A 24,001-nucleotide genomic window follows, 5' to 3' on the forward strand; every position below is an offset into this window, starting at 1 on the left:
TATGCTCACTTTAGAATGTTAGTTTGAAACTCCGTATGGTTGGGCTCATATTAAAATACCCATCTTGGAACTGGAGAGTGTGATGCTAAGTGAAATAAGCCATACAGAGAAAGACAGATACCATATGGTTTCACTCTTATGTGGACCCTGAGAAATTAACAGGAACCCATGGGGGAGGGGAAGGAAAAAAAAAAAAAACAGGTTAGAGTGGGAGAGAGCCAAAGCATAAGAGACTCTGAAAAACTGAGAACAAACTGAGGGCTGATGGGGGGTGGGAGGGAGGGGAGGGTGGGGGATGGGTATTGAGGAGGGCACCTGTTGGGATGAGCACTGGGTGTTGTATGGAAACCAGTTTGACAATAAATTTCATATATTGAAAAAAAATAAAATAAAATGCCCATCCTCGCAAATGTGAGGTGAAAGGCAAAACGTTACTATCCACACTCCAGCCCCGTCCTCCCAGGAAATGAGGTAGAAGGAAATTAGATTCCGGGCTGCTTCTGGCTTCCCAGGAAGCTGTAATGCAAGGAAGGCAGCGCCTCCAAACTGTGACCTCAGCCCCGCTGAGCCCTTCGGCTGAACAGCTGGGTCTGTGTTCTCCACGGCATCTCCCAGCGGGAACTTCTGCAGAAGGAAATACCTGTTTCGTATGGTTTTATTTTATTTTTTTAACGTATGTTTCATGTTTATTTATTTATTTAGAGAGAATGAGCAGGGGAAGGGCAGAGAGGGGGGAGAAACGGAGAATCCCAAGCAGGCTCCACACCATCAGTGCAGAGCCCGACGCAGGGCTCGAACCCATGAACCGTGAGATCGTGACCTGAGCCGAAATCAAGAGTCAGACTCTTAACTGACTGAGCCACCCAGGCACCCCATATTTAAAGACTAACATTTTAAAAATTATCTTAGGAGGACTTAGGTTTCTTTATTGTGTATGTTTTTTGTATCAGTTCTAACAAATGGAATCTATCCTAACGTTCTGAAACAGTCACCCTTACCAATTAGCTGTTGTCGATTAAAGGGACCTGGAGAAGACAAAGACTCCATTGGTTCAGGTGCCCGAAAGGCCCAAATACTGAACGTGAATATATTTAGAAGAACTTTGTTAGATAAAGATGAGAGAGAAAAAAAAAAATGACCAGAAGTACAAATTCTACTACTTTGTGTGATGTAACTCTTAAAGCATCCTTTTGAAGTTATTTCTAAAAGTTCTGTTTAAGACGTCTGGATCGCAAAGTTTTATGTTATTTCCTATGGAAATTAACTTTTAACGTCAAAGCATGGCATGTTAATTTGTCGTCAAACTCTGTGATTCGACTTGATGTCGCTAACTCTTATGGTGTATAAACTGCCCTCAGTTCCATTGTTTCCTCTCCCTGTGAGCCTGAAGACAAGACCATAAATTACACATTATCTTAGATTGTTGATCTCAAAATGATAAATAGGAAATTCTGTTCTGTGATCTGAAGCACCAGTGGAAAAGCTAGTTTGGGACGAGCGCGTATGAAGGCAAGGAGGGAGAGGCAGGTGGTAGCAGTTGTACAAAGTACGAGACCATCCGAGTGGAAACGAGAAGAGAAGGCAGCCCACAGACCTCCCACTCGTAATCGTCCCGTGAACAAAATTGTAAAACACAAAACAATACCAACACAGTCACCCATCATTATATTAACTCATTCCAGATGAAAGTATCGGATCCTAACAGAGACTTTACTTTAATGTGAATGTGTTTAGGGTTCTCTAAAAGATAAGGAAATGGCATCTGTTTTTACATAAATAAGCAATTATGAAGCAAAAACAAACAAACAAAAACAAGTAGAAATGAACAAACATGTGGCTATGAAAAAGGACCAAATAGAAATTCTACTCTTGGCATCACCAGAGAAAGAATTAGTAAATAGAAACCTAGAGACAAGTCTTCGAGTTTTCCTCATATTGACTTTGTGTATTTCTTACTAAGCTTAGTTGTAAGTATTTCATCTTTTTTTCCTTTGGTTTTAGGTTTGCCATTCTAAATGGTAGCACTTAAAAGTGCTTCCCCAGTAAGTGTGGTCCTGGTTTTGTTATTGTGTCCGCACTCTTCTCATTTTTAGGAGCTGTATTTGGTTCCTTTGTTTCAAATAGGCTTTGTCACTTTTTCATAGTTTCTCATTCTTTTTAGGTCTTTTCAAGCTTACTTTTATTTCTTTAAATGTAGCAAGCATGGCCGTCTTAGATTATGCACCTGATCATTCCAGTCATTCAAGTCTTGTTAATTTATGGCTGTTCCTTTGTTTCTGCTCATTACCTTTAACTGATGATTAAATTTGAAAAAGCTATCTGTAGGAATAATTTACGGTTGAGGCTAACAGTTGCATTCTGTAGAAGGTGTACCCACTGCAGCCGTCACAGCTAAAGATCGTCAGTACATGTTACCCTTAGGGCAGAATTAGGTGAGGGGCAGGCTCGTTCCCTGACCGGAAACCGTTTCCTCACAAACTAGCTCTTAGTTGTAGGAGATAAAAACAACAGAGAAAGAAGGCAAAGGACGGAGGTTACAATGAGCCCCCTTGCAGAATAGTGGCTTCCCGGAGATTCCCACATCTCACCCCTTGGACCCTGTGAATGTGCTGTCTCATAACAAAAGGGAGTTTATGGATGTGATGAAGTGAAGGATCCTGAGATGGGAAGATTATCCTGGGTTACTTTACGGGGGGCCAATCTCGTCACAGGAGTCCTTTCCGATGCAAGAGGGAGGCGGAAGAGTCCGAGAAGCGGGTGTGAGGATGGAAGTGGATGGCTGAAGAGATGGGCAGTTGCCAGCTTTGAAGATGGAGGCGGGGGCCACGAGCCACGGACAGCAGGTGGCCTCCCAAAACTGGAAAGGGAAAGAGCGGGATTCTCCTCGAGAGCCTCCAGAGGAACAGAGTCCTGCCAACATTCTGATTTTAGCCCAGTGAAAACGGGCTGGACTCCTGACCTCTAGGACTGAAAGAGAATAAATCTGTGTTGTCTTAAGACCCCTAAGTTTGTGGTGATTTGTTACAGCAGCAATAGGAAACTTACACAAAGGCATTTTTAGCCTGAACTCCTGCTTTCTTTGCTTGATAGATATGCAGATAATGCAGAAGTGAAATCAACATGTGTACATTTGTTGGTACAATAGACACATTTCTCAGCTCTTTACTTGTGTCACCCTTCCCTTGGCGGCACAGCCCAGTGCCAGGAGGGGAAAGTGACGGCGTGTGTGTGAGCAGCCAGCTTCTCAGTTGTGCGGGACCCTACCAGGGAGGCCCATTTCTCGTTAGCCCCACACGAAGGACTGAATTGTGAACTATTGAGTGTGAGGCAGTGAGTGGCTGGGAGAACAGCAGTCAGGATTCAGAATGGGGCATATCAAAGGGACATGAATCCTGCTGAACAACTTTAGGACTCCAAGGAGCTCTACCCATGAGCTGCTGGGGACACCTTACCTGAGGATCCCATGAGCTGCTGGGGACACCTTGTCTGAGGATCCCCTGAACTGGCCCATGGGCACCCGAACACTCCATGAGCCTCACCCATAAACACCCTCATCCGGTGGCCAGCACCCTGTGTGCACCACAGAAGGGAACTTTTTCAGACGGCTGGTACGAAACTAGCCCAGCTGCAGGATTGGGAGAAATCACACGCAAATACAGCATCCAACCACCACCTTAGGGAAAGCAACAGGGAGGCTGTCGGTGCCCCGCCTGGCCAGGCAGGATGGAGAGAAGGCATACATGCCCAAAAATTACCCAACTGGAGAGAACCAGAAGAGTGCAGCAAGCGTTTCCATAGAAAATACTGAGAAAGCCTCAGAATCCTCAATGGGTCGAAGGGAGTTTTTTCTCTCCCACAGCCAGTTAGTAAAGACTGGAGGAAACTGCATCATCAAATGTGGAGACTGCAGTGAAGGACTTCAATGAGCATGAAAAGTCAAGGACACATGGCAGCCAAAGAAGTGCAGTATTTTTATAGTAACTGGCCCCAAAGAAACAGAGGTCTGTGGTTTTCCCAGTAAGGAATTTAAAATTCTTGTTTTGAAGAAGCCCAGTGAGCTAAAAAGAAAATACTGAAGATGATTCAATGAAATCAGGAAAACAAAATAAGAAATTTAACATGAACAAAATAAGAAATTTAACAGAGATAAGAATCATAAATAAGAACCAAACACAAGTGGTGGAGCTGGAGAGCACAATGAATGAAACAGAACATCAACCAGACTGGATCAAGCAGAAGAAAGAACCTCTAAGACAGAAAGCAGGTCATTTGAAATTATCCACTCATAGGAGAACAAAGAGAAAAGAATGAAGAAAGCCTGTGAAATATCGGATATCATTAATTTTTAAAACTCTACACATTACTGGGGTCCCAGAAAGAGAAGTGAGGGAGAGAGGGGCAAAGGCTTAAAGAAATTATGGTAGAGAGCTGACTGAATCCAGGGAGAGATTTAGATACCCGTTACATGAATTTCAGAGGTCCTCCAATAATTTCAACCCAAGAATCTTCTCAGACACCTTATAAACTATCTAAAGAAAGATAATTTGAAAATAGGCAAGGGAAAAAATTGCCCACCTACAGGGAATACCATAAGGCTCAGCAAATTTCTTGGCACAAACCTTGCACACCAGGAGAGAATAGGATGATATATTCAACGTGCTGAAAGAAAAAAACCTGCCAACCAAGAATACTTCACCCCACAGAGTTGTCCTTCAGAAATGAAGGAGGGATGAAGACTCTCCCACGCAAAAGCTGGGGAGTTCATCACCACTAGACCTGCCTTACAAAAAATGCTAAAAGGAGCTTTTCAAATTGAAATGAGGAAGGATGTTAATTAGTAACAGGAGAACACGTGAAATTGTAAAAAACATTGGTAAAGGTTAGTATATAGTCAAATGTTCTAATATTGTAACATGTCGGTCTGTGGATCACTTAACTCTAGTATAAAAATTAAAAGATAAAAACATTAAAAATTACTGTAGCTCCAGTAATAAAGAGAAGTAAACTGTGACATGAATAGCATAAAATAGGAGGAGGGGTAAAAGAGTTTTTGCATGTGACTGAAATGAGCTTGTTATCAGCTTAAAAGACTGTTACAGCTATAAGACATTGTATGCAAATGTCATGGTAACCACAGACCAAAAACCAAAAACCAGCTGTAGATACACAAGAGATAAAGAGAAGGAAATTCAAGCACACCACTAGGGAAAATCATCAGTTCACAAAGGAAGGCAGGAAGAGAGGAAGAGGGAACAAGGGAACTATGAAAGACTGAGTAGACAAAACAGTCCTGTTTTGGCAGAAGGACAAAGCTGAAGGCATCACACCCCCTTATATCAGACTGTATTACAAAGCTATAAAAGTCAAAACAGCATGATGCTGGCACTGAACACAGACGCATGGACCAGTGGAACAGAACAGAGAGTCCAGAAACAAGCCCGTGCTTATATAGCCAACCAATTTTTGACAAAGGCACCAAGAAGATAGTCCCTTCAGTAAAGAGAATTGGGAAAACTGGATAATCACATGCAAACTGAATAATGGAGTCGGACCCCTATTTACACCACTGACAAAAATTAACTCAAAATGGATTAAAGACATAAATGAATCCATAGAACAGGAGAAAACGCTTGCACGCCATATACATGTGTGATAAAGGGTTCATATCCAAAATATATAAGGGACTCCTACAACTCAAGAGCAACACATAAATTTATAAATAACCCCAAATGCTCTGATTAAAAATGGCAGAGGACCTGAACAGAAGACACTTTCCCAAAGACACACAAATGACAGATAGGGCCATGAAAAGTCCAGTGTAATCATCATGTAAATGCACATGAAAACCACAATGAGGTATTATTACCTCACATCTGTTAGAATGACTATTATTAAAATGGCAAACGACGGCAAATGTTAGGATGTAGAGAAAAGGGAACCTTGTACACTCTTGGTGAGTATTTAAATTCACACGGCCACTGTGGAAACATTATGGGGTTGGTGCAGCCACTGTGGGAGACAATATGGAGGTGACCCAAAAAATTAGAAATAGAGCTACCGTGTGATCCAGCAATCTTATTTTGGGTGTATATCCAAAGGCAATGAATTCACTGTCTCCAAGAAATAATATTATCCCCATGTTCATTGCAGGATTATTCATAATAGCCAGGACATGGAAACAACCTAAGGGTTCATCGACAGATAAATGGATAAAGAAAATGTGATATATATAGCAAAATAAGTCAAACTGAGAAAGACAGATACTGTACGATTTCACTTATACGTGGGGCCTAAAAAAGCCACACTCCTGGAGAATAAGACGGTGGCTGCCAGGTGCCCGGCAGGTGGGGGACATGAGGAGATGTTGGTCAACGAATACAAACTTCCAATTATCAAATAAGCAAAACTGGGAATGTAACGTGCAGACTGTATGTCGGAACGTCGCTAAGAGGGTAGATCATAAGTGTTCTCACATGTTCACAGACAGATAATTATGTGAGGTGATGAAGTTATTAACTAACCTTGTTGTAATTTTTTCTCAATATATGTATGTATCAAATCATCCCATTGTGCACTTTAATCTTACATGATATCATTTGCCATTTATGTCGCAATAAAGATGGAAAACTAAAAATTTTTTAAATCAATACCAAGTGTTAGCATGACTATATAGCAACAGGTGGTTTCATATACTGCTAATTGTAGGATAAAAACACAGCCACTCTGGAAAGCGGTATGAGTTTCTTAAAACGTTCAATATGCATGCACCATATGACCCACCGTCATGCCTCTAGGTACTTATCCCAGATCAATGAAATCTTATATTCAGTCAAACCTACACACAAATATTCATGGCAGCATTGTTCGTAGTTGACAAAAATTGGGAAGAACTCAAGTGTTCTTTAATGGGTCAGTGGTTAAACAAACTGTGGTCCACCCACACAGTGGAATACTATTCAGCAGTGAAAGGGAATGAGCTATTGATGAAGAGTGATGAACAACAGGAATGAATCTTAAATGCATTATGTAGTGACAGAACTTAGTTTCAAAAAGGTGCATACTGTAGTTTTCCATTTCCATGACAGTTTGGATAAAGCAAATATAGAGAACAGGGGCATCTGGGTGGCTCAGTTGGTTGAGTGTCCAACTCTCCATTTTGGTTCAGGTCATGATCCTGGGGTCACGGGATCGAGCCCCACATTGGGTTCTGCACTGATAGTGCAGAGCCGGCTTGGGATGTGTTTGTTCGTTCTCTCTCTCTCTCTCTCTCTCTCTCTCTCTCTCTCTCTCTCAAAAAATAAATAAATAAATAGATAAAAATAAAAAAAATAATAGATCAGTGGTTGCCAGGGGTTAGGACTGAATACAAAAGGGGTAGGCACAAGGGAATTCTGGGGGGTTTTAGAATTGTTCTCTTATCTCGTCTACTGCAGTGATTACAAGAATACATGCATGTGGTAAAAAAAAAAACAACTCATAGAACTGTATACTCCCCAAAAATGAATTTTCCTGTATATGAAAATTTTAGAAATGATTCAAAGAACTATATGAAATATTAGCACTGTTATCTTCATATGGTGAAACCATGGCTCAATGATCCTGCTTTTATTATCCTGTATTTTCCCGAATCTATTAAGAAAAGTTACTAATTTTATAATGGAAAAGTGAATGTGATTTGCAAATAAGTGGCAGACTTACCTGATATATTGTTTTGACTCTACCAGTGACTGTCACTTAATAATATCCAGCACAGGGTGATAAGCAGGACGTCCGGGTAAGACCTCAAAGAGTATCACATCATGATTCACCTTGCTTTGGGAATATAAAAAAGATGTTTTTATATAATTAAAGATAAGAAGAAGAAAAAGATAGGCCTGTTTTATATATTTGGATATACCCTTGGTGAACAGTTACTGTTTCTAGTTCAACAATTAGATTTTTCACATAGAGATCATATCATTAATGAAAATTCCATAAACAAACCTTTCTTACTTGGACCTGTTTATTTGTCATTTTCAAACACAGGCATCAGCCTACCAACTGGTAAGCATTCGATCTTTGGGTATTTTGTGGATTTACAGCAATGCGAATTCATACCATGGTCAGAGTTACTTCCTAGTATTCAGACCCTCATTCAGAAAGGTAAGACTAATTCTAAGAATCATTCTCTAACTTTTCTAAAATATTGGAATTACTCTACATATAAAGGTAGATATGTTAGCAACTTTGAAGATTGATATATTCCAAGTTCATGCGGGATCTAGTTTTTTTCCCCCTTTTTTAAATATGATTTGTTGTCAAATTGGCTTACATACAACACCCAGTGCTCATCCCAACAAGCGCCCTCCTCAATGCCCATCACCCACTTTCCCCTCTCCCCCACCCCCCCATCCACCCTCAGTTTGTTCTCTGTATTTAAGAGTCTCTTGCGGTTTCCCTCCCTCCCTCTCTGTTTGTAACTATTTTTTCCCCCTTCCCTCCCCCATGGTCTTCTGTTAACGTTTCTCAATATCCACATATGAGTTGAAAACATATGGTATGTGTCTTTCTCTGCCTGACTTATTTCACTCAGCATGATACCCTCCAGTTCCATCCACGTTGCTACAAATGGCAGGATTTCATTCTTCCTCGTTGCCAAGTAGTATTCCATTGTATATATAAACCACATCTTCTTTATCCATTCGTCAGTTGATGGACATTTAGTCTCTTTCCATAATTTGGCTATTGTTGAAAGTGCCGCTATAAACATTGGGGTACAAGTGCCCCTTGCATCAGCACTCCTGTATCCCTTGGGTAGATTCCTAGCAGGGCTGTTGCTGGGTCATAGGGTAGATCTATTTTAATTTTTTGAGGAACCTCCACACTGTTTTCCAGAGCGGCTGCACCAGTTTGCATTCCCGCCAGCAGCGCAAGAGGGTTCCCGTTTCTCCACATCCTCGCCCGCATCTGTGGTGGAACCAGTTTAGATCTATGTTTACAAAACATGCCTTTAAACAAGTAACCACTGAATGTTGCTTTCTGAGAAACTGGAATATATTTGATTGTGTCAGGTGTGCATGGTGAAGCTGTAGTTGATTGAAGGGCTTCCTGATGGAAAATACGTATCATTTTAATTAGCTGTGATGACTGAGAGCAGAGAAGGGGGAGGACTTCTTTTGAAAGAGGAAAAGTAGGGGAGCCTGGGAGGCTCATGTCAGTTATACGTCCCGACTTCAGCTCAGGTCATGATCTTATGGTACATGAGTTCGAGCCCCACGTCAGGCTGTCTGCTGTCAGCCCAAGCCCACTTTGGATCTTCTGTCCCCTTCTCTCTCTCTGCCCTTCCCCTGCTCACATCCTCTCTCTCTCTTTCTCTCTCAAAAATAAACATTAAAAAAAAAAAAAGGACAACCGTATATGTAAGAACTACACTTGATTATAAAAGAAACTGCTAATGAGAAAAAACCAACTGCGACTTAACACCCACAACATGCTGCATGGTTTTCATTCTCAACTTCTGCTTATACACATAGAAAACAAAGATGTAGAAAATTGTTGTGCCGTGAGAGCTCGGTTGAAGTTGAGGCAAAGCTGCACATACAAGAAATTCAATAAATGCAAATGGAGTTGGATTTCTTTGACGTTAGGCTTCTCTCATCAGTGAATTTCAAAGTTTGGTTATAAGACTTTTTGATAGAAAACAGCCAGAGATACCATAATTATAGGCATCCGGAAAGCTCTAATTTTGAACTAATTTATACAAACAGTCTGCGTATACGATGTGGAGAAATGCTGGTACCAGATCATTTGCATAAATAGAAGCATCTTACATACCTGCTCAGTAGGTCAGGAACAGGGAAGAGTCCACCAGTATAACCAAACAACTTTCACTTGTTGGTACTATTGAAGATGCGTACCTTCAATCTGAAAATTATGTGTTCCTTATTTTTTATTTTTTTAACAAAATATACAATATTGATCTTAAAAAGTACATAAGTATTAGTGGGGGATTCTGTTTCTTTGAAACCTCTGAATTGTGTCTCATATGTCAAAGCAGCTGATGTTGGTTATTTTTATCCTTAACTTTTACTACTACATACAAAAATATAACAACGTCAGTGTACGTAACTCAGTATCTTAGTGTGCCGTTCCTATGGGAAAACAGAGGTATTTCCTCCAAACCTATGAAGATCCCACTTCCCCCGGTTCCATCTTATCCTAATTGTAGGCAACAGGCTTAGAAGAAACTGAAACCCTCTCAAGCTTTCAAACCCAAACCTGTAACAGGAATCTAAATGTCACAGCATCACAACGGCCTGTTCGATCCAGCACCATGCAAAGTAAGTTAGGGGTCCTGGTCCAGGACAGTCTCTGGCATTCCCACAGAAAAAAAAAAAAAAAAAAAAAAAAAACAGAAAAAAAAAACCCACATTTTGTTCATAGAATAATCCAGAAAGCATCTCAGAAATACCACTGGCTGTGTGAGGTGCTTTGGAAGGAAAGCACTGGAAGGCAGTTTGTCAATACGTATCAAAATTATAAACCATGTCCCACTTTGTAGTGACCCGACAACTGTGCACATGAGAAGCTATGTGCAAAATGGTAGGCATATATTACATAAACTCAGCCCAAGACCGAAACCACAGTAATTATCCATTGCTGGAGCACTGGTAAGAAAAGTACAATACATTCATCAAATAGAAGAATATTAGCTGGAAAAAAGTCTCTGTGGGATAGAGGATCTCTAAAATGTACTAAATTTTTAATAATTGCTGTGCAGGGTACACAGTGTGGGGTGGGGACTGGTCCCTGGGATGGAAGGAGTGAGGAAGAGACCGCTGAGTGCATTCCCTGATGTACGTTTGAATTGTGCACCATGTGAATGTCCTGGCTGGTCCGTTTCTAGTGCTTCAGAGATGAAGTGAGGTCTGTGTTGTATTTAACCCTTTCGAGAGTTTTGGCCGTGTAATGTGGGGGGAAGAATTGGGATGGTATTCACAGGAAGCTGTTGTATCAAGAGAGATTTGGTTTAGTTTTTGTTTGTGTGTGTGTGTGTGTGTGTGTGTGTGTGTGTGTGTGTGTTTTACTTCCTATAAAATTGCCTATATTCAACGGGTTTTTACTAAATGTCAGTTTCCCATAGTTCAACCAATAAAAAGATTGGAGATACTAGTGCATACGTGTTTCCACAATGGAAAATTTCAGCAGAAAGAAAGAGACAGATCATGGGGGGGTGGGGGGGGGGGGGAGAAGGCTCACCAAAGGAGCGAAGTTCTTTAAAAGGACGCAGGAGAGGGGCTGTCTTCACTTGCACTCCAGGGAACGAGGAGGAGAAGCAGGCAGAGCACAGGGGGGTGGGAGGGTGGGAGGGTGTGTACATGCTAGACTTAGGGATGGGGGGGTGGTTTCCAGCTGCGAGTGTGGACGAGATCCGCAGGGACCCCCCTCCCAGGCACTTGCATCGGGTTTCGCCTATCCACACATGTTGATATCGCTTTATACCAAACAGACTTTTCCAGAAAGTATTTAGAACCTAAAAAAATAGCTTAACATTTATGTATAGGCTATTTGAAACTTTTTTTAAAAACTTTACCTTAGGAACTTCAATGCTAGCTGACCCGCAAGCATCCAGCGAGAACCTCTTGAAGATCACAGAGTACGGCGAGAACATCAACCATATCGCCACCAGCGACACGGTGTCCTTTTCTTTCCTCATCAGCCTTCTTTTAAAGAATTTCTGCCCTGTACTTCTCACAGGTATTAAAAAGATTTAAAGAAGGAGAATTTCAGAGGCACCTGGGGGACTCAGTCAGTTAAGTGTCCAACTCTTGATTTCAGCTCGGGTGATGATCTCACAGTTCGTGGCTTCAAGCCCCACGTCAGGCCCTGTGCTGACAGCCTAGAGCCTGGAACCTGCTTTGGATTCTGTGTCTCCCTCTCTCTCTGCCCCTCCCCCACTCACTCTCTGCCTGTTTCTCTCTCTCTCAAAACTAAATAGGTAAACCTTAAAAAAAAAAACAGGAGAATTTCAGGGTTAGGAAGAGGCTTAGTAATTACTTAGTCTAAACATTTTATGTTAAAACTTGGGGAAAAGATATGCCCTGAAAAGCTTTATATACTATATATCAATATATATTCTTACTAAAAGTATATGAATGCCCATTTCCCCACATGTTTGCCCACAGAGGACATTATTAGTCTCTTCATGTTTTCATTCCTTCCCAGACAAATTCCAGAAGTGCACTACAGGATTCATACATGCATGGCCTTCACAGCCTGTGGGCTGATGGCCCCAGAGGGTGCCTGATGGTAGGAACGTTGATTGGTTTAGCTAAATTTACTCACATAATTACATACAAGGAAAAAATTAAAAGAAACTGCCTGATTTTTTAAAAATTTACACATATAGTTCCTCAACCCAATGTTAAGAATTTTCAGTCTTTTAACATTACCAAATGAGTAATTCAATACGGTCCCACTTCTTTGTTAGCATTTATTTTACCCTTTTCTTACCATTTCTGGCTCCTACGCGGTGCTGCCGGTCACCAGAGGCAACAGGATGACACTCCGAGTCCCGTACTCGGCAAAACAAAATCGGAACTCTCAGATAATCCACACCTTGCCTCCAATTTGGTCTAAGAAAATTCTTATTCTTACTTAATATTTGGTGGATTGTAAAGTCATGACTCCCCATTCTGTTGCTATAGTTCATCCTCTCCTCTCTCCCCAAGACTGTTTTGGCAAACATTTTCAGGGAAATTCATTTCATGGAGTAGCTCTGCTCTGCTAGAAGCAAAAGGATTTGTGATAGGTGTGAATGAACATTTGATTAAATACAACGGCTAACTCCTGGGGCATCTGGGTGGCTCAGTTGGTTAAGCGTCCAACTTCGGCCCAGGTCATGATCTTATGGTTCATGAGTTCAAGCGTCAGGCTCCGTGCTGACAGCTCAGAGCCTGGAGTCTGTTTTGGATTCTGTGTCTCCCTCTCTCTCTGCCCCTCCCCTGCTCATGCTCTGTCTCTGTCTCTCTGTCTCTCAAAAATAAACATTAAAAAAAAATTTTTTTAAATAACGGCTAACTCCTAATCTATCCTTTTATAAGAGATGTAAATAATTAGAGCAGATTTCATATTTACTCGCTGGTTTACCCAATCTTAACCACATATTTTAAAAAGGGAAGAAAAGAATCCATTTTTTCACACAATTTTCAAGTAAAATGTTACTGGTTCATCTTAGTATGTTAACGTCTATTCATTTTCTTGGCTATAAATCTAACCTAATGTCTTTTTTTTCCCCCCTTAGGAGACTCTGGTGTTGGGAAAACCACTACCATTAATCAAATGCTTGAAAGGTTGGAGGGCCCTGGAGCATTTGATGTGAAATATGGGTCAATTTTAGGAGAAGTCCTGTTGTATAACGAAATTAAAAAATCAAGGTTGTATATTTAAACTCTAAATTTGATTTGTGTGGTAAAAAAAAAAAAAAGTTTGCTCTAATATATAAATGTGCCTTGTTTTAAAAAGCAAACCTGTTATGTAAAAATGCAATATTACTCAAAAGAGGAGTTAAGAAAATCTTTACTTTTCCAAAGTATTAACTCCCAGATTAATTCCTTTAAATGAGAAATTTTTACATTTATTTTAAATACAACTAAATTTAAAATCTCGATTTTTTTACATAACAAAGTTATTTAAAATCTCAATTTTTTTTACATAACAAAGTGCAGGTATGAGCTATTTTCCTTCCTGAAGAAGTGCACCTGAAACATACAAATGAAGTGTGGCACGTAATGGGTTCTCTTGCACTACAAATACATTTTCTTCTCATGAAATACAAAAGTATTCTTTACAAAGAACTTTGTCATTCTCTGTGTCTCTTCCTGAATTACAAAAGAAGGAATGAGAAAGAATCCTAGAAAAATGCAAAATTTTGAAGTTAATTAAAATGGTAGGTGTGCTGTTGTTTGGACAGAATAAGCAGGTGGACCGTGGGGACACCCGTGTCGGGCCCTCTTGTAAACGTCAGACACCCAGGTCCGGGGCCCCCTCGAGGCCCAGCACGAACCCCGGCCCCGGCCCTGTGGCTCAGGCGCAGGTGCGGAAGAGACACCTGCCCTCCCTGCAGGTGGTCTCCTGGTGGGGAGCCTGGCTGACTCCCCCCAAGCCGCGGTCCCATTTTGCATCCGCACTAGTCAAGGCTGCCCTGTCTTCCCAAGACATCATGAATTCCTGCCCCTGTCTTTACCCAATACCACTCTTGGTCTGGGCCATTGTCACCTATGTGTTACACGAATGATTTGGGAATAGAATCCCACTGACCTTAAATGAGGCTGTAAGAAATCAGAAAAACATTTAATACCATAAGAATTTTTCCTTATCTGAATTGTTATAGTGGACCTTAAAAAATAAATCTCACTCTATGCTCACTATCTAAACTGAACATTTTAATAAAGAAAGATAATATTAAAAAGAAACACCTGAAGCCAAAACCAAACTAGAGGTGAGCAGGGCTTTATAAAGGGACAAGTGAGTTAATAATGGTTCACTACCCATCGGAAATACCAATAGCCTGGAATCCTAAGAATTTGTTTGTTTTTAAAAAAATTTTGTTAATGTTTATTCAGTTTTGAGAGACAGAGCGTACGTGGGGTTGGGGCAGAGAGAGGGAGACACAGAATCCGAAGCAGGCTCCAGGCTCTGAGCTGTCAGCACAGAGCCCGACACGGGGCTCGAACCCAAGAGCTGTGAGACCTGAGCCGAAGTCGGATGCTTACCTCACTGAGCCACCCAGGCGCTCCTGTCTGGTTTGTTTTTTAGAGTCAGCCTGTGTTGTTAAGTCTGGGTATCGGTTGTGATGGTGACAGTGGTGACACGGTGTTACCTGTAAAAAAGCGGAAACAGGAAAAAATATTTGTTTCCCTGTAGGAGAGAGAGATAAACTCAACACCCTGACACTTTGATTACATTTTGTTCCTCCAGCTGCAGTGGCGAACAGGCAAATTTTGAATCTTTAAAACCTTTTGTTCCAACAGCCTGAAGCAGAATATCAGCATCTTGCTTTCTGAAAGTCACAAGACAGGATCCGCAAGTCTAGGTGCGTATTCATTACCTCATGTGAAAACTGCTTCCTGTCTCTGCTTGTGCAAGTCACGGTGTGCTTGTCGGGAATCTCGGAACCAACACTTCCACTGACAGTTTCAAATGGAAAATCCTGAAAAAGATCCACTCTCCTGTCAAACGCCATGCCCCACCCAAATGCTGGAATAGTTATGGGAGAACTTGCCAGAAAGTGGGACTCCGGCTTCCCCGGGGATTCTGGACTAGGTCTAGGTGTCCCTGGAGGCAGCGTCGGCCTGTTTTATTCTCGTGCTTGTGGAGAAGTTAAAATTCTGGATGAGCTTCCGGAACCTCGTCCTGGAGAGCCCTGACTGAAGGGTTTGGGAGCAGCCCCCCATTTCTGAAGAGGAAGAGCCAGCCTCCCACGGGGAGCTGCGGGGAAGCGAAAGGGCCTGGCCGCAGGGTTCCTGCCACAAGAGTTTTGGGGTCTGGTTTTCCCATGACATTTGCTGTCGTTCCATCCCAAGTGGCCGTGGTAGACAAGCCTCACTCGGGGAATGAATGGGTCCTGCTTCCGATGCCTTCGGTGGACACACCTGTGTGCGGCCTTCACGCCTCTCACGTGCACTTCCTTCCAGTAGATGCGTAACGTCTTGCAAACCTAGATATTTTTAAGTCGTAGAAAGTTACCCGTGTCGATTGTGCAGAAAAGTACAGAGTTTGTGGCTGCCATACCATTGCACGTGGCCGTGGTGGCACAGAGACGCTGCACACCACATACGAGTAAGGAAGTCACTGGAGACATTCCTTCTCTCCCTGAACTGTCCTCGGGGTAATTGCTTGAAAATGACTACAATATACTAAAATTGTGTAATTTTCGTATTTCCTAACACCTTAAAATAAATCACGGATATTCTCAAAGTACTCTAAATTTGTGTTTCTTTCCATATTTGGCCTAACAGATGGGAAGACTATTAAAAAGCCAGAAGTCAAAACTGAAGAAAGTTCACTGAAAGACAATAATAAAGGAATTATCGTCTCAACGATAAATTTTAGCATCAGTATGACCGCTGCCAAAGCCAAGGAGATGATCCTTAAGAAGTTAGTAAGAAGAACGAAAGACAGTCTTGGAGCGCCAAAGAGCAACCAGGTAGAGCCCTCCCATGCCTTCTGACCAACTTCACCCACTCACGTCACAATGTGACTTATTTTCATTAATAATAATAAACAGAAAAGGATAAGTGTAGCATAGAGTCCTGCGCGTTACTAGAAAATGCACTTTGAAATGGAGGCTTTGGTTTTTGGTTTTAATGTTTTTTTAAGTTTATTTTTGAGAGAGCGCGAGTGGGGGAGGGGCAGAGAGCGAGGGAGACACAGAATCCGAAGCAGGCTCCAGGCTCCGCGCTGTCAGCACCGAGTCCGACGCGGGGCTTGAACCCACGAGCCGTGAGATCGTGACCTGAGCTGAAGTCGGACGCTGAACCGACTGAGCCACCCAGGCGCTCCATGGAGACTTTGGTTTTAAAAATCAATATAATATGGTTTCCAACACGATGAATTATACTCATTCAGAATTACTAAAGCCAAAAGAAGCTCCTGGAATCTACATTAAGCGTGAAAAGAGAAGGCAGGAAAATGTGTTAGATGCCATTGGTTTGGGAACAGCGTATTTGACCACGTTTTCTTCCCGTGAGCATGGCCCGGGACCGTTAAAAACCAAAATTTAGCTGAGTAAACTTTTAACACTTATTGGCTTTATTCAGTTATTTGTGAATCTGCGAGGTATCCACCTAGAGACAGAGGGAGCTCCACGAAGCTGTACGAAACGAACGACTTTTCCAGGCGCAGGGCGCGGGAGCAAGGAGGTTACTCCGGGCCAATAGCGGTTGGTCGTGGTGGTATCACTGTCCTCCAGGCTGGCACGGTCCGCCGGGCAGATGACCTCATGGTGCTGAGGGTCTACTTTAAGATTCCATTCTGGGAGAGCAGACAGCTGTCGCTCTGGGTTTGGTGACATGGGGCTTACTGTTAAGTGATGGCTCAGGGTCTGTTGTGTTATTTTGAACATGACAGAGGGAAACTACCCACAGCCTCAGGGAACGGTACCAAGAGGATGACCTTGTGGAGCGGTTTCTGCTCTTCTGAAAACGTGCTGCCTTCTAAAATCCTGTCTTCAAAACGGAATCGGGGCTGCTGCCTTTCATAGAAAAACAGGGCTGTCGTGACACGTGACTTTGTTCGCGCGCCGCAGCATAATTACTGTTCCTAATTTGTAATTTAAAGGAAGGCAGTACTAACTCATGTCTTCTAAAACCTTTTGTCTTCCTCAAGATTGTAATATTCATTGATGACCTGAATGTGCCCGAATCGGACACGTATGGGGCACAGCCGCCCCTGGAGTTAGTCAGACAGCTACTGGATTTGGGAGGACTTTACGATACCAAAAAACTCACGTGGAAGGTACAGTGTACCTAAGATCTTGTTCACATTAACTGTGGTTACTCAGCAATGAAATATTTATAACAGCTTTGAGTGAATTGAGAAATTTAGAATATCCAGTCAGATGAACATATAGAACAAATCCAAAATCCTAATTTCACCCTAATTTAACCAATGGCACCTTTTGCAATTTGACATAGGTCCGTGGGTTCATGGAGATTCTTGCAGTAGGATTAAATATTGGTAAAAATTACAAGTGTCCTGTAGGTTTAATTTCTGGGTATATATAAATGCTCACTATTATCGCATCAAGAGTTATCCAAACTTTTCAGTATGTTGGCAGTTAACGCATATGAGAAAAGCTAGTGAAAATGTGCCCTAACAAATACATCCTTACTCTCTATGGAAGACTACTCTTCATCTTTCTTTTCTTTTTTTTGTTTTTATAAATTTTTTTCTAATGTTTATTTGTTTTTGAGAGAGAGAGAGAGAGAGAGAGATAGAACATGAGCAGGGGAGGGGCAGAGAGAGAGGGAGACACAGGATCAGAAGCAGGCTCCAGGCTCTGAGCCATCAGCACAGAGCCCGACACGGGGCTTGAACTCACGAACTGGGAGATCATGAACTGAGCCGAAGTCGGACGCTCAACCGACTGAGCCCCCCAGGCTCCCCTCTTCATCTTTATTTTCAAGAACACAGATCAAGGATCTTTAGTTGTATTGCAGAGTTCAACAAATTCCCAGGGAGCTGTTCCTGTGCGATTATTTTTGTTAATGGAACCAAATCAGAATGGCTTAAGGTTTTTAAAAAGTAAACGGACATGCCTCATTCGATTCCTTCTCGGTAAATCACAAGCCCTGTGCTCCAGAACGGACTTTATCTGTAGAATTAGATGGTTGCATTACAAATGGTTTCGTGTCTCAGAGAAACTTGGGCCCAGGATCCTGGACGGCACCCTGGCTGATGAGTGGTGTCAGCTCAGACACCAGACCATCCTGAACCATCCATTGAGCCACAGTGGAGGGAGAAGCCCAGGGAGAACCTAGGAGACTAGGGCAAGAGAGGGAGCAAGAAATGGGTCTGGAGGACAGCCTGGAGAAGTTCTGGAACTGAGAAGAAAGTAGTGAAACCGACCTTTTGTGGAGTTTCTGTGGCTGGGCCGGGGCCCCAGGCAGAAGCACACCTGTTAAAAAACATTTCCTGTGCGTAGATGTGTGCATTTCCTGTGTGCAGGGCCCCACCCAGCTTGCAGGGCTGGGATGCTTGTGATGTGACAGTGCATCCACGGGCTATGGCTGGATAGACAGTCCCCAAGCCAGCCCTGGCTTTTCTGGAGACTCAGTCACGTTCCTCTGGTTCCTTGCTCATCACCAGGCTCTCTTCGCTAGCCTCAATAACATGTTGCTTATTTTCCAGTAACTGCTTTTTAAAAGACAGTCTATTTCTGGGGCACCTGGGTGGCTCAGTCGGTTGAGCGTCCGACTTCGGCTCGGGTCATGATCTCGTGGTTTGTGGGTTCGCGCCCCATGTCAGGCTCCGTGCTGATAGCTCGGAGCCTGGAACCTGCTTTGGATTCTGTGTCTCCCTCTCTCTGCCCCTCCCCTGCTTGTGCTCTGTCTGTCTCTGTCTCTCAAAAATGAATAAATGTAAAAAAAAAAAATTTTTTTTAAAGATAGGCTATTTCTTGATGGCCTTTAGAAAGCCTCCTAGAAGTAATATGCCTTGGAATTGCATTTTAGGATTTTGGTTACTTCTAAGAACATAGATCTCTGTTATCATCATAACTTTTGTTTTTGCAGTAAGGGATTTTTTTGTCTAAACAAATGTAAATCTTGGTTCGTTGGGGGCTGGGAAATGGGTGATACCTCACTTTCTGCATTGTCCTTTTCACTCTTCCCACAGAATATTCAAGATCTTTCTCTGGTTGCCGCTTGTGTCCCTTCAGTAGCCAGGAGGCACATGAGCCCGCGTCTCCTCAAACACTTTTCCGTTCTGGTGCTGCCGCATCCTTCACAGAGCGCCTTACGTACGATTTTCCAGGTAACACGTCCACTACATTTTCTACTGAAAAAGAATTTTAGTTCCGCAGTGTGAGAGAAAACGTGAGAGTTTAAAACCACTGATGTTGAACGAAAATTCCCTTAAGGGGATGGGTTTTACTCCCCCGCTTTCCAATTCTTTCTGGCCTGTGGTTGTAATTTGTCTCTAAATAGCAAAAATGTTGTGTTAGTGTGCATAAGAAATATATGTGGTGCACACTTTTTAAAGATTTTTTTTAGAGTTTATGTATTTATTTTGAGAGAAAGAACAAGCACGTGCAGAGTGGGGGAGGGGCAGAGAGAGAATCCCACGCAGGCTCCCCACTGTCAGCACTGAGCCTGATGCAGGGCTCTATCCCATGACCATTGAGATCATGACTGGAGCCGTAATCAAGCCCCCCAGGTGCCCCGAGAAACACCTGTGATGCACATTTAACGCGTGTTTGCAGTGTAGACCCTCAGACCCCATCTTCACAGGATTCTGATCCAGTGTCTCTGGGTTGGAGCTCAGGGAGCTGAGTCATTAATCAGCACACCTGAATTTTTGCTAAATGATTTGTTCTTTTGTTTCATTGTAGAATACAAAACGAGAGAAAAAATCTGAAATGCCTTATTAGAAAAATAGCTCAACTTGAAATTAGTTTGATTAGAAAAATAAATCTGCAGGGCACCTGGGGGACTCAGTTGGTTAAGCGTCCGACTTCAGCTCAGGTCATGATCTCACTGTTTGTGGGTTTGAGCCCCGTGTCAGGCTCTGTGCTGACAGCTCAGAGCAGCCTAGAGCCTGCTTCAGATTCTGTGTCTCCCTCTCTGTCTGCCCTTCCTCCACTCACTCTCTGGCTCTCCCTCTCTCTCTCTCAAAAATAAATAAAAACATTTAAAAAAAATTTTTAAAGGAAAAATCTGCGAGATTACCAATTTCTTCAAAACTAATTATATGTTTTCTTCTTCATAATATAAAATTTAAATATTAATTTTTAAATCTATTTTTCAAAAAGCACTTGGTAATTCTACACAATAACCCACACCTAAAAGAAAAAGTCTTGATGTAGAAGAATGTGTGTGTGCATGTGTGTGCGTGTGTGTGCATGTGAGTGTGTGTGCGTGTGCGTACATCAACCCAAACCAAGGTAATGGTTTTATCACTTTGTGTTTCATCTCATGATCCCTACTGAGGAGCAAAGAGGTACAAGAATTGCCAGGGCATCCGGTGGGATACACACAAGTAGGGCATGAATATTCCCCAGAGAACGCACAACACAGCCCTCTAGATCACTCACCAGACTCGGACCGGCCGGAATTCTCCCCAGTTTGCGAGAACTGAGTGTCTGCCGTCTGCTCAAAATGGATTCGAGATGCTAACGGTTTAAATGCCATTAATCCTCCGTGAGAGCACACGCCTCTCCTTTCTATCAGGGATTCCCTAGGAAGGATCGTGCTTAAGATTTGGGGCTAACTATAGCATTTCTTTCTAAAGGCTCATTTGGGAATGTACTTCTCCATCAATAACTTCACCGTCGACGTCCAGAGAAGTAAGGATCAAACAACATCTTGCTCTCTGGCTGTGTACCACCAAGTCTGCCAGAACATGCTGCCGACCCCCGCCAAGTGCCACTACATATTCAACCTTCGAGACATGTTTAAGGTGTGTTTTCAATTCATTCGCTAGCCTCGTGGTAAATGTTAAGGTGAGCAGATGTATTTTACTAACTTGATTCTTTTCTCCATTTCTCTGCCATCAACATGCGATTATTAGAAGGGGGAGAAGGAGAAATCCAAGTCGATTCGTTTTGCTATTTCTCAGCCACTTATCCCGGGAGCCACTTAGAAAAGAATCATTAAGATAATTCCACGCAGAGAATTCGGTGATGAAGCTGCTAAGACCGTTAGCGTATTAAGATTCTCAGCGGGGAAAGCACAGACTTGGGGTTTGCTCTCTTTCCGAGATGTTACTGCAGCTCTCGGGAAGTGAAAGCGTACTTGCATTTCATAAAGATGCTTGAATTTCCACAAGCCCTGCTCTTCACGACAGGAAACGTTGCCCGCGGTGCCGATTCGGTCATTAGCCTCGGTCAAATAATTTTCCGAGTGAAAATGTGAAGACCGACTATTTTGAATTTGGTCTCTCCCTCCTTGCCATGGACTCCATAGTCCAAGATAGTGCATATCATGTTTGAGCCCCAATTCACAGTCTTAGGACACGTCAACCTTAAGAAGCACGTCTCTGTCACCACCGGCACCCTGCCTCCAGGTCGGCACCGAAGTCCAGACTCGGCTTCCCGTGCTGGCGAGGCCTCCGAGGCGCCTGGCCGAGGGGTCCTCAGACCCTCTCCCTCCAGGGGCGATGCCATGCCGTCTTTCCCTGACTGGTGACCGGCCCATCTCCTCAGAACTTCAGTTTGTCACTTGTAGAGATGGACAGTTCTTACCTTGGATAATTGCTCCTATTTTTACAGAATCCTAAACGTGCAAAAATTGAGCCTTTACTTCACACACTGCCTTCTAATGTTAAAAAGGAACTCTCATGCTGCGATCTCTAATAGCTTCTCCTAGGCTTGCTACAAGCTGACAAGGCCGTTATCAACTCCAAAGAGACGGCGGCCCTGTTCTTTGTTCACGAAGCCACTCGAGTGTTCCATGATCGCTTGATTGACTCTGCTGAGAAAGGGCTTTTCTATCAGTTTCTTTCAAAAGAACTTGAGAATTATTTTCAGGTAAACTTCTATTTTAAAAAGTATTTCAAATGGTATCTTGGGCAAAAGTGTTGTTTTCTAAAAATCCTCAGACATTTCTATTTCTTTATTTTAATTTTTTAATTATTTTAGAGAGCGCGAACGCAATTGGGGGGGAAAGGGGCAGAGGGAGAGACAGAGAATCCCAAAGGGGCTCTGTGCTGAGCCTGGAGCCCAGCGCGGGGCTCGATCCCACGAACTGTGAGATCATGACCTGAGCCAAAATCAAGAGTTGGACAGACGGTCAACCAACTGAGCCGCCCAGATGCCTCCTTAGACATTTCTATGGTATTAATGAAAGGAGTTTTATTAACAATCCCCTTTTTTCACTTGATAATGTCTAAATAAGTCTAGATTTGATATGATGGAAATGATCGGGTCTGGATGCCTCTGCTCGTGCATCTGGCCTCCGCGAGCCCTGAGGCTGCTCATTTCTCTCCGGGCCGGGCAGGCGTGTGCACTCGCGGTACCTGCGCCCCCTTCAACTTTGTTCTCCCAGGTGCCCTGTGGTCCAGGTCCCGAAGGAAGGAAGGAGGTTCCATGGACCGGCCCACGAGGGTTGTAAGGAAGCGGAGGGACGAGCTCAGGGCCTTTGAGGGGCCTCCTTGCTGGCTCCTCTCAGGAGAATTAGGGAGACGCTTTGGAATTCCTTTTCTGTCTTCTTGGTGGTGCCTCTTTCTCTCGGCCCATTTGCAGGAGCCCAGGAAAGATGAGAAAGTCAAAGGTACTACTATATTTACAACAGTAAAAACAGAATGTTGGAACACAGACCTTATCCATAGAGATACACACATGAACATAAACTCAGAATACGACACGTGCACGGGTATGTCGATCTGTGTTCGTGAACATACGTACTTTTCACACAAGACACAAATTCAAAAACTTTCAAAAATATTTTCTAGGGGCGCCTGGGTGGCTCAGTCGGTTGAGCGTCCGACTTGGGCTCAGGTCATGATCTCACAGTTTGTGAGTTCGAGCCCCGCATCGGGCTCTGTGCTGATGGCTCAGGGCCTGGAGTCTGCTTCGGATCCTCTGTCCTCCTCTCTCTGCCCCTTCTCCGCTTCACTGTGTCTCTCAAAACACACACACACATTAAAAACAACAACTATTCTCTAGACACTCTCATCCTTATTTTTTTCTAATCCAAGTTCTCTGCTCCTCCGTCCAGATCCCTCTTGCTGTCTTCATGTTAACACACATCACTCCGCCTGCCCATCTTTTTTTTTTTTTTTAACATCTAGTAAAATAATCCTTCTGCTAAGTGCCCAGGGGTAATCTTTCCTATGCCCATGTTCAGCTCCACCTCTACTCTCTTGTGGAGTCTCTCAGGGCTTGGCCGGCGGCCGGTTCACCTTCCTTGGACCTGGGGGTAGCCCGCATACCCACCTCGTAGTCTGAGGTGAGAATTAATGGCACTAATTTACGTCAGGTGTTTAGAACAGCTTGTGAGGGAAGAACTAGACCTTATATCGACGCTTCGAATATAGACAGGTGGTTTGGCAGAAAGAACCTGAACTCCAAAGCCAGACCTTGGTTTGCCGTCCAGATCTGTCTCGTGCTCCCCGGGGTACTTCACGCTCAACGCGCAAAACCACCTGCAAGACCGTTCGGTGTTTGTCCACTGTGCCCTCTGCACCGCCCGGTCGCCCTGGCCCGGTGTTTCCCACCTCGGGTCGGGGGTGTGGCACACCCACCCAGGCCCGCAGCTGTACCAGAAACCTCGGCATCTCAGCCCACGTGGTGGCCGGAAGG

General features: G+C 43.2%; 1 protein-coding gene across 15 annotated transcripts in view; it reads left to right on the forward strand.

Moving 5' to 3' along the window:
- DNAH14 (dynein axonemal heavy chain 14) overlaps positions 1 to 24,001 on the forward strand; it is a 320,839-nt gene that overhangs the window by 184,888 nt on the left and 111,950 nt on the right. For 13 of the 15 annotated variants that reach the window (XM_045049347.1, XM_045049348.1, XM_045049345.1 and 10 more), the window contains 10 exons: positions 3,328 to 3,330; positions 8,026 to 8,142; positions 11,578 to 11,736; positions 13,283 to 13,415; positions 15,012 to 15,073; positions 15,999 to 16,186; positions 17,368 to 17,496; positions 19,378 to 19,515; positions 20,992 to 21,159; positions 22,058 to 22,228. In XM_045049347.1, coding sequence (XP_044905282.1) covers positions 3,328 to 3,330; positions 8,026 to 8,142; positions 11,578 to 11,736; positions 13,283 to 13,415; positions 15,012 to 15,073; positions 15,999 to 16,186; positions 17,368 to 17,496; positions 19,378 to 19,515; positions 20,992 to 21,159; positions 22,058 to 22,228 — 1,268 coding nt within the window. The remainder of the gene's footprint in view (positions 1 to 3,327; positions 3,331 to 8,025; positions 8,143 to 11,577; positions 11,737 to 13,282; positions 13,416 to 15,011; positions 15,074 to 15,998; positions 16,187 to 17,367; positions 17,497 to 19,377; positions 19,516 to 20,991; positions 21,160 to 22,057; positions 22,229 to 24,001) is intronic. The other 2 variants (XM_045049339.1, XM_045049336.1) reach the window with 2 other exon arrangements.

The sequence above is a fragment of the Felis catus genome, chromosome F1 (assembly GCF_018350175.1).
Source record: "Felis catus isolate Fca126 chromosome F1, F.catus_Fca126_mat1.0, whole genome shotgun sequence".
Classification (NCBI taxonomy): Eukaryota; Metazoa; Chordata; class Mammalia; order Carnivora; family Felidae; genus Felis; species Felis catus.